We start from the raw sequence: 10,329 nt of genomic DNA on the forward strand, positions 1-10,329 counted from the left end.
AGCTGAGAATGACACTTAGGCCACTGTGGAAACTTGCTTCTTTCTCAGATATGAGTCCCATCAACCTGGCCTTGAAGATAACCTTTGTCTTCCTACCCCATCTGAACCCAGGAAGACTTTGGTACAAGTCTTGTGTGAAAATTCTTGTACACTGTTCAAGGTGCCATTGTTTGCTGAAATAGTCTTCAGGGAGCCAGTGTGGTGCCACAAGCCTATAATCCTGGCTACTTGGGAGGCTGAGGCAGGAGGACTGCTTAAGCCCAGGAATGCAAGACCAGCTTGGGCAACAGAGTGACATCCCATTTCAAGAAAAGGAAGCAGTCTTCAGAAAACAAAATCCTGATTGATACTAAATTGCCTAACAGATCCTAGCTTTGACTCATGGATAACTCAAATACAATTTGCAGCTTTCTTGCTAATGTAGTTTATGAACTATCTCACGTAAAGAAAATTCTGGCTAAGCTGGGCAAAGAGTTGGTAAGAGTGCCTGAGAAATTCCAAAGAACTCTGGAGTGAGCGCAGGGGCAAGAAACATTCAAGAGAACTGCAGTATCAGTAGAAGCGCCACATCAGCACTCTTGATTGCCACTGCTCTGGAATCACACTGCATGGTGCTAGCTGCCCTTTAAGTAACTCTAGACAAAGCCAAAGACACCAGTACCAAAGCCACTTACCCTCATGACTGTTACCACTGATACACTCTCTCCAACCTGGGGGTGGGGCACAGCCAGGCTTCCAGTGGGGAGGTCTGCTGAGCCATTCACCAAGGTCTCTTCAATTACCAGGCTTGTCTGGTAAGGTTGGTGGCTCTCTCCTACTTCCAGGGAAGCATCCTCTAGGAGCACATCCTGGTTGAGGATCTCTGAGGTGGCAATCTCCTGTACAGCACCTGACTGGGTAAGGGCTCCCACCTCCTCAGCCAGGGCCTCCACAGCCAGGCACTGCTCTGCCATGCCTGCATGGCTGGGCACTGTCTCTGGGGCAGTGTTGGACACAAGAGGAGGTCCTTTCGGGGACATCTGGTTCTGAGCCACACATAGCTCTAGGTGAGGGCAGCTCCGGTCCTCCTGCAGGCTGCTCTTGGGGATGATGATATAATCTGAGCGTGGGAGGATCTTGCGGAAACCTGGGATGTCCGGAACCACAGCAGTCAGTGCAGAGAGCTTAGAGTTCTGAGGATAAGGAAGCCAGGAAGGGGGAGACAAGCAAAGATAAATGGACTAAGACCATGTGGAGATATATACATACATACATATATATATGTATGTAAGGTCTTTTTTTTCCCCCCCTGCAAAAGGGACTGGAAAAACTCTACTCTCTTGACCTAATTCAGATAAGGTCAGCCCCTGTCAACAGCAGTGTCATCTTCATTTGAATCACACTTTAGCCAATGTAGCTTATTCACTCAATCACATGGGAAACAGCATGAACTGAACTCTGGAAATGGCACTGGTCTTGCCATATGAAACTGTGAGCTGGAACCTGAGGTCTGGCATAGCCTTGAGCAAATCCTTTCCCCTCCTGAGGCCTCAGCTGCCCCATCTGTAAAACAAGGGAGCTGAATCTGGCAATTTATGAGTTCCTTTTGAGCTCTGACACTTTAGGATTCCAAAGTAGCATAAGATTCAAACCTTAGAATGTATAATGCTCAATAAAAACCCAAAGAGCATAAAATACAAGTTAACAGGCTAAGATGAAACTCAAGGCAGCAAGTAAGCATTCTGACCTCACTGGTTTTCCCCAGACTTACAAAGAAGATGAACAGATCACAAAGCTAAGGGGCTTCATGAGAAGCCTTCATGAGAGAAAGTATATATAGAAGGGGTTATGTGATAAGGTCCTGAATACACTAAGGAAAAAAATGTGAATACTAACAATGACCCAATACCTTCAGGTTTAGAAAATGTTTTCAAACACATTATCTGATGTTATCTTAAAAACAACACTATTATGTTAGATAAGATTATTATTCCCATTTAACAAATGAGAAAATTTAGGATAAAACTCAGGGAGGTAAACTTTTCCTAAACACAAAATTAGTAAGCAGTAGAGCTGGGACTCCAGGCCAGGTCTTCTAAGTATCAAGGTCAGGTACTGAAAAGCACAGCCCTGAATGGCTAATTGGCACCAAGAAAAAGTAATTTATGTTTTATTTTTTCAATTTAAAGGCACCCAATAAGGAAAACAGAAAAGTTCAAAGTGAACAGATAAGTGAGACCTGAAATTAAACAGAACAAAAAAATAATTTCAGAAGTATCTTTTAAAAGGAACACTAAAGTCAACTACAAAAGGATTCTTCAATAAATCAAAAGCAAGAAGTCGATGAGACTACTTAAGGCATAAAGGAAGCACTCAGAAATGAAAAGTTAAAAGCAGCACTCAGATGAAACATAAAAGCAGATGGACTGAATCTTTTATGGAGCCTTTATTGGAGAGGTAATGGGGAAATGGCATTCTCAAGCCAACCTTTGAAGCAGCCATGTCAGGAGAACAAGACTAAATGGTGGCAAATACACATAGGATGGTCTGGACTTAACAAATCCAAGCACAAAGAAACCTGGAAGGCCTGAATGATATTCATTTTATAGACTAGAAGGCATAAAACTGGAACCTGCACTTGGCAAGAGACCTGAAGGGCTGCTGAGGAGGACAGCCTGCCACAGGGCTCTGACAGGCTCCTAAGGTATGAAGACACTGAGTGTCTTCCCATCACACCAGGCAGTCTGGGAGACGTCAAACACAGCACATAAAGCTTCACTCAGTCTTGGTACATTTCAGGTACTCAATAAATGCCACTTTTCCTTATTATATGGTTACTGAATGTTTAATCTACTAAAGGGTAATATTTATTATGTCAGTATTATCAAGAATTCAGCTAGGTGATTTACATTACCTATTTTAAACATTACGAGAAGAGACTATTGCCATTTTACAGATGAGGAGACCAAGACTCAAAAGTTACAATGGTCACTCGGCTATTATCAGAACTAACCTATTCATGTTCTTGGTGGCAGCAGTAGAGATAGTGGTAGATATAAATAAGCATGTAAATAAGGAAGAATCATTGCAGACGATTTAAATTTTTTTAAAGTCTTGATAATGATCTATCAAGTTTTTAGTTTTAAAAACCAAATAACTCCAGGATTACATAGGATTTTCTTTATCACGCACAAAAAGATTGTGCATGATAAAGAAAGATTGTGTTGATTTTGCGTGTGTGTATGAAACAGAGTCTCACTCTGTTGCCCAGGCTAGAGTGCAATGGCACAATCACCGCTCACTGCAACCTCGACTTCCTGGGCTCAAGTGATCCTCCCACATCAGCTTCTTGAGTGGCTGGGACTACAGGTGCGTGCCACCATGCCTGGCTAATCTTTCCCCACCCCCCCTCCTTTTTTTCGTAGAGGTAGAGTTTCGCCATCTTGCCCAGGCTAGTCTTAAACTTCTGGGCTCAAGTGATCCTCCCACCTCAGCCTATTAAAGTGCTGGGTTTACAGGTATGAGCTACCACACCCGGCCTAGATTGCTGATTTTATTATAGTAAGGAAATCGAAGGGAGTAGATAAACTTTTCTTAGACTTCATCATCCACTACAGGGATTATTTCCCAGATTCACTGTTAATAAACAAATCACCTAGAGGAGGGAGCATAGAGTAGCATCTCCAAGCCTATAGGTAAGACAAAGCTCTCCCAGAAAGAAGAATGCCAGGCCAATAAGCACAAAATAATTTAAACGGCAGTAGCAGATGGGCTCTAACAAGGGAAAATAAAACCTGTTCTGCTATAACATAGTTGTTGCTGTTGCTCTACACCACCAAAACAGAAGTTACAGACAATTGCTTCTATTGAAATAAGGAGTTAAGGTTAAAAGGTTCCAGTCTTCAACAGCAAGGTTATTCTTCCTGCAGGAATTTCAGTTTAAAAAAACAGCAGTGTATGCCATGACAGGGATACTCTCAAAAAAACAAAAACCCAGCAGTTTAAATAGCTGTCAGTGTGTTTTGTTATTGTGAACTAGAAATAAGAAAATGCTGACAGACATAAATCTAAATGCTTCCTTGTTAGTCCTTTAACCCAAGCACCCAAGGCCTTGGTCTTCTCCACCATCTTTGGCTTTACTGGCATTTTTGCTTTTAGCATAATTTCCAACCACCAGTGCTAACAAAATAATATGGTACTGTATTACACAAGCAGCTCTATCTACCTCTAAACATGCAAGCCTTATTCCTGATTATAACTGATAGCAATTAGTACAACACACTACATTCAATCTGTAATATGAAAACTCAAGGCGTAGGAGAAAAGCCCTATATAAACTACTATATTAAGGTTACTACATTAAAGCTATTATATTATAGTAACTACAAAGGGCTCCAAGTTACACTACAATTTAGAAAAGGAACCTAAGGCTCACTGTAGAAAACACAAAAAATGTCAGCTCCACGTATTGCTGCAACCGAAGAGGACGAGAGAGTGCAGGGCATCATCAAAATGGAAACAAGCAAGCTCAGAGTCAAGAAGGACAAAATGATGAAAGTTTCCCCAAAAAAAGAAAAGGAAACAGAACAAGGGGCTTCGTTTCCCTAAGGCCTTCATCACTGAACCAGTGGAAAAAATAGCTGAAAAAAAAAAATTACTTACAGGATCCAAACCTTCCTTCTCTAGTTTGGCTTTCTCCAAGTAGTAACTCCTCTCGGCCACGCTGAGAAGCCTCCAACTCTCACTAATCTTCTTATTGATCTCAGACTGGGGGAGGTGGGGGAGCTCCTGCTGCACTTTCAGGTAGATGTCGTAATAGTACAGGAGGTAAGCAGACCTGAGGAAGCAATGACTTCTTCAGGCTTTCCATCATTCAACCAGTAAGTACTACTATGCTAAGGTATGGGCAGTCAAGAGGTTGATAAAACCCAGCTTCTCATTTCTAAGCATTTATCTAAATAGGGACTGAAAGTGAAGCAAAGCAACATTTAAATAACATCCTCAGATGGTGTTATAATAAGTTATAATCTTATTCCTGATTATAACTGATAGCTGTCAGTACAACACAAATTATATTACATTCAGTTTGTAAGACAAAAACTCATGGTATAGGAGAAATGCCTATATAAGCTACCATATTAAAGTTACTACATTAGAGCCAGTATATTACAGTCAGGAGTAACTATCCAGGAAGATAAGGGGCTCCAAGGGAGTAGGGGAAAATGAATGGTAAAGATAGCAAGTGGCTGTTTTCTCTTCAGAAACCTGGAGGCAAAGGCTCATTTGACTGGCTTTCCTAAAGATTATCTTTTGTGCAGGAATGATTTTAAACCCAACAGAAGCAAAGAAAGATACAGGTGTCCTGTCCTGTCATTCTACTCTCAGGGAAAGCTTCCTCAAGGGGCTGGTTATCACTCACACTCTGTACTCCTCTACGCAGCCTTTGGTCACCATCCTGGTCAATAGCACCTCCCCATGGATGAGAGAGGGAAGCAAGCAGACCAATCAAAATGACCAATGCTGGTAGTTTCAGCAAGTTTGAGGTATTCACAGTCAACAGTGAAATTAGAGCTACAATTTGGATATTCTGTACAGATGTAATTGGTATTATTTCTTTTTGTGTGGTTTTTTTCTTTTTTCTTTTTTGAGATGGAATTTTGTTCTTGTTGCCCAGGCTGTAGTGCAATGGCACAATCTTGGCTCACCGCAACCTCTGCCTCCCAGGTTCAACTGATTCTCCTGCCTCAGCCTCCCAAGTAGCTGGGATTACAGGCGTGCACCACTACGCCTGGCTAATTTTATATTTTTAGTAGAGACGGGGTTTCTCCATGTTGGTCAGGCTGGTCTTGAACTCCTGACCTCAGGTGATCCACCCATCTCGGCCTCCCAAAATGCTGGGATTACAGGCATGAACCGTCACACCCAGCCTTATTTCTAATTTTGTAATTTTATTAATGCATTGTTTTAAATGTTTAAATAACAACAACGGCATAATAATAAATAATGTAGCTCTTTTGTACCTAGCTTCTACCATCAGTATGGTACAATTTCTTGTGACAACTTGAAAACAAAAGCAAAGTTTAGTCAGTAATAGCAATGCTGGCAGAAATCCCTTCACTTCCCACTCCCCATCCCTCGACCCGGGACTTCAATAATAACATTCTTTTTCAAAGAGTCTTAAAAGTTTTCCTCAATGCAGCTCTCCAAGCAACTTCTGTTTATAAATGCTAGCAGCAACCAAATTGTGTTGGCTAACCTGGGTTTCTTGGCCTTCTCTCCATGTATTTTATACTTTTTCTTCTTCTTGGGTGGCCCAGGAGAGGTGTAACAATAGGCTTCCTCAATTTCCTCCATCACGACAGTTACCTCAGTACCATCATATGATGCGTCCATGGCTAAAGGAAAGGAAAGTCAAAATAAAGTATCCAGAATTTACCCTAAGAGGGGCAGCAGTTTCCTGATCAAATAACCCAATAACCCCTTACCTCTGCCAGTGCCTTAAGGCTTAAACATTTCCCAAACCCAATATATCCTAAGAGACACCTGGGTTGGTTGGTTAACATACAGATTCCAGAGCTCCACTTTAGCCCTTCTGAATCAGAATCTCCCGAGGGTATGGAAATCCACATGCTTAACAAATGCCTCAGGTAATTCCTTAGACCGGGCAAATTTGTGACCACTGACTTAGAAAGACTTCACTTATATTCACGGGATACAGTACCCACCCACCCCTTTTACGCAAAGATTTATTAGCCCCAAATTATGACAATTCTATACGGAAACAGATGAAAAGAATGCTTGACCAGAAATCAGAAGTTCTGGCCCATTCCTCCTATGTTTCATCAACTTAAGCAAACGCCTTCATTGATTCACTCAAACATGTAGTAAGGGTCTGTATATAAGAGATTTCTTTACACTCTGCCAGCTTGTGCAATTTTGGGCAGGTCTTTTAGCTGCTTTTTGTTCAGCTTTCTTCCTCTCATGTATAAAAAAAGAGATGTCTCACCTACCTTCTCACAGATTTATAGTGATAGGACTCAAAGGATACAACAGACACAACTCTATTTAAAAATAATTGGCTGGGCGCAGTGGCTCACGTCTATAATCCCAGTACTTTGGGAGACTGAGCTGGGAGGATTGCTTGAGGTCAGGAGTTTTGAGGCCAGCCTGGTCAATATAGTGAGACCCCATCTCTATTTAAAAAATAAAAATCTTTTTTAATTTAAAAAAAAAAGAAAATAGTCAAGTGCTATACAAATAAAAAGGGTTTTTTTGTTTTTTTGTTTTTTTTTTTTTTGAGACAGGATCTCACTCTGTCGCTGGAGTACAGTGGCACACTCTGGGCTCACTACAGCCTCAACCTCCTGGGCTCAAGCAATCCTTCTACCTCAGCCTCCTGAGTAGCTGGGACTATAGGTGATGTCACCATGCCCGGCTAATTTTTTGTATTTTTTGGAGAGATGGGGTTTTGCCATATTGGCCAGGCTGGTCTCAAAATCCTGGACTCAGGCGATCTGCCCACCTTGGCCTCTTAAACTGTTGGTATTCCAGGCATGAGTGGGATTACACTGCGCCCAGCTGGGTTCATTCCTAAAGTCAGGTAATTGGCAGGAAAAAAAAAAAATGAAAGAGTTCATTAAGTTTTTTTTTTTAATTTTATATAATTTTAAAAATAATAATAGAGATGAGCTCTCACTATGTTGTCCAGGCTGGTCTTGAACTCCTGGGCTCAAGCGATCCTCTTACCTCAGCCTCCCAAAATGCTGTAATTACAAGCGTAAGCCACCATATCTGGCCTCTGTTAAAGACTATTATTTGTGTCTGAGATGCTTAACAACCTTCCCAAGGCCACCAAGCCCAAACAGGGACTTGAGAGATAGATTTTTCAATTAAAAAATCCAACTCCCTGGCCCTTCTTTCGTTATGCTACACTGCTACCCATCTCTACTGGCAACTCTCCAAACCAGCACTGTTCAATAAACTCTGATGATGGAAATGTTCTACATCTGTGCTGTCAAACATAGTAGCCACCAGCCACATATGGCTATTGAGCACTTGAAATATGGTCAGTGCGGGCTGGGCGCGGTGGCTCACGCCTGTAATTCCAGCACTTTGGGAGGCTGAGGCAAGCGATCACGAGGTCAGGAGATCGAGACCATCCTGGCTAACACGGTGAAACCCCGTCTCTACTAAAAATGCAAAAAAATTAGAGTGCCTGTAGTCCCAGCTACTCTGAAGGCTGAGGCAGGAGAATGGTGTGAATTGGAAGGCGGAGCTTGCAGTGAGCCGAGATTGTGCCACTGGACTCCAGCCTGGGCGACAGAGCAAGACTCCGTCTCAAAAGAAAAAAAAAAAAGAAACATGGCTAGTGTGACTGAAGAATTGAATTAGTTTTAATTTTAAATGTATTTATTTTTAAGACAGGGTCTCACTCTGTCCCCTGGGCTGGAGTGCAGTGATGCGATCTTGTCTCACTGCAGCCTCCACCTCCCAGGCTCAAGAGATCTTCCCACCTTGGCCTCCCAAGTAGCTGGGACTACACATGTGCACCACCACATCTGGCAAATTTTCAAATGTTTGTAGAGACGAGATCTCACTATATTATCCAAGCTGCTCTCAAACTCCTAGGCTCAAGCAATCCTCCTGCCTTGGCCTCCCAAAGTGCTGGGATTACAGGCATGAGACACCATCACACCTGGCCAATTGTAATTAATTTAAATAGCAACATAGGCTAGGAGCTAGAGACAGCACAGATCTAAACAGTCATCTCACCAACCAATATCAGCTCTCTGGTGCTGGGCTAACAAACAGAGAATCTACTAACAGCTTTTATGTCTAGGAAAACAGGCATAAAAAAACTTAATAACTACTTCAAGAAGAGTTAGCTTTTTTTGTAGCCAAGTTCTAAATTGGAGTTTTACCACAAGTCTCAATCCTTGGAGTGAGAAAGGCTCACAGAAATCACTTGAATTTTGCAAGAGGGAAATAACATAGTTGCCCCTGAAAATCTGTCAGGAGGAAATTTAGAATTATGTGAAGAGGCAGCTGTGGTGGTAAATATGGGACTGATAGGCGCAGTACAAAGCCCACTCACCTCTCAATTAGACCTCACTCCACAAATAAGGCGTAATGAGCACTGCATGTGGAGTCAAGAGACCTAAACTCTAACCTTATGATCCCAGAGAAGTCTATTCCACAACCTAAATTTCAACTGTTTCTACTGTGAGAAAAGGATGAACCTAGTGGCTCCTAATCTTTTGGAGGCAAGAATTCTTTTCACAATGTTGCAAAAGCAAAACAAACAAACAAACAAACAAACAAAAACTATCCTAGAAAATGCAGACACACTGTATTTCACCTACAGTTTTAAGGATATACCCCAGGTTAAGCACACATTTTTCTTAAGGTTCTTCCTAGTTCTCTGTCATCTCTAAACGAGTCCTCTTCCCATTAAAAACAAAAACTAAACTAACAAAGAAAAACAAAAACAAAAAAACCCTACATTCTAACTGCTATAGTGCAACCCAGGAAGAGAACACAGTCTACAACTTGGCTGGGTAAACAATAGGCCAGTAAATGATAAGGGAAGCAGGAGTTCAAATCAAGGCTACGTGGGGACTGCTCTTTTTTGCCCTTAACTGACTTCTGGGCGGTTGAAACCCTTGTGGAGCAGGGCAGTAACTGCAGGAGAGCATCTGTAATGAACGGCATATAGGGTACTAAGCACTCTGAGCAAAACAGGTTAGGAAACAGTCATTACAACCACCTTGGGCTGAGGGCAGGAAGAGAACATCCTAGGGTTTTGTTTTACTACCCTCTTCTAAGCCTGGGTCCAAGTTTGTTATCAGACTGGAGGCCGCAGTATAGCAATGCAAAAAAAGGCAGGACAATACAAAGGTTAAAAACGAAAGGCTCTGGAGGACAGAAAATCCGGGTTCTAGTGCAGGCTACACAGTCGCACCAGCACGCGGCCCTATGACCTTAAGCAGTCTACTTACCCTAAGTCTCCGTTATTTCATCTGTAAAATACAGTTAAGGTCAATACTTGAAATATGCGAGACACTTTCTCTGTCCCATCACATCCTCCTTGGAATCTCACGAGATGGCCTTTGAGGGCTCAGCCATGGGCCACAGTTTGACTCTGGGCTAGCTTCTTTCCCTCATTCTGGGTCATGAATGAAGCAAGAGCCAAACGAGACAAAGTATTGGTCAAGCTAAGACGTCTGGGACATCCGAATGTCCCATACGGATTGCGGAAGGAGGACACTAAGGCTCAGTGGCCCTACTTTGTGGAAGAGTCAGTCGAGGCTCAGAGAGCCGCAGCAGCCAACTCGAGGTCGCCCAGCGGCT

General features: G+C 42.4%; 1 protein-coding gene across 5 annotated transcripts in view; it reads right to left on the bottom strand.

Moving 5' to 3' along the window:
• Positions 1–10,329, bottom strand: part of LOC105466876 (HMG-box containing 3) — a 52,386-nt gene that overhangs the window by 41,476 nt on the left and 581 nt on the right. For 3 of the 5 annotated variants that reach the window (XM_011716021.3, XM_011716022.3, XM_011716019.3), the window contains exons 2-4: positions 6,236–6,374; positions 4,642–4,816; positions 675–1,172 (exon numbers count right to left, since the gene is read on the bottom strand). In XM_011716021.3, coding sequence (XP_011714323.3) covers positions 675–1,172; positions 4,642–4,816; positions 6,236–6,374 — 812 coding nt within the window. Of the gene's footprint in view, positions 1–674; positions 1,173–4,641; positions 4,817–6,235; positions 6,375–9,977; positions 10,275–10,329 lie in introns of those variants that run through there. The other 2 variants (XM_011716023.3, XM_024788217.2) reach the window with 2 other exon arrangements.

This window comes from Macaca nemestrina, chromosome 6 (assembly GCF_043159975.1).
Source record: "Macaca nemestrina isolate mMacNem1 chromosome 6, mMacNem.hap1, whole genome shotgun sequence".
Classification (NCBI taxonomy): Eukaryota; Metazoa; Chordata; class Mammalia; order Primates; family Cercopithecidae; genus Macaca; species Macaca nemestrina.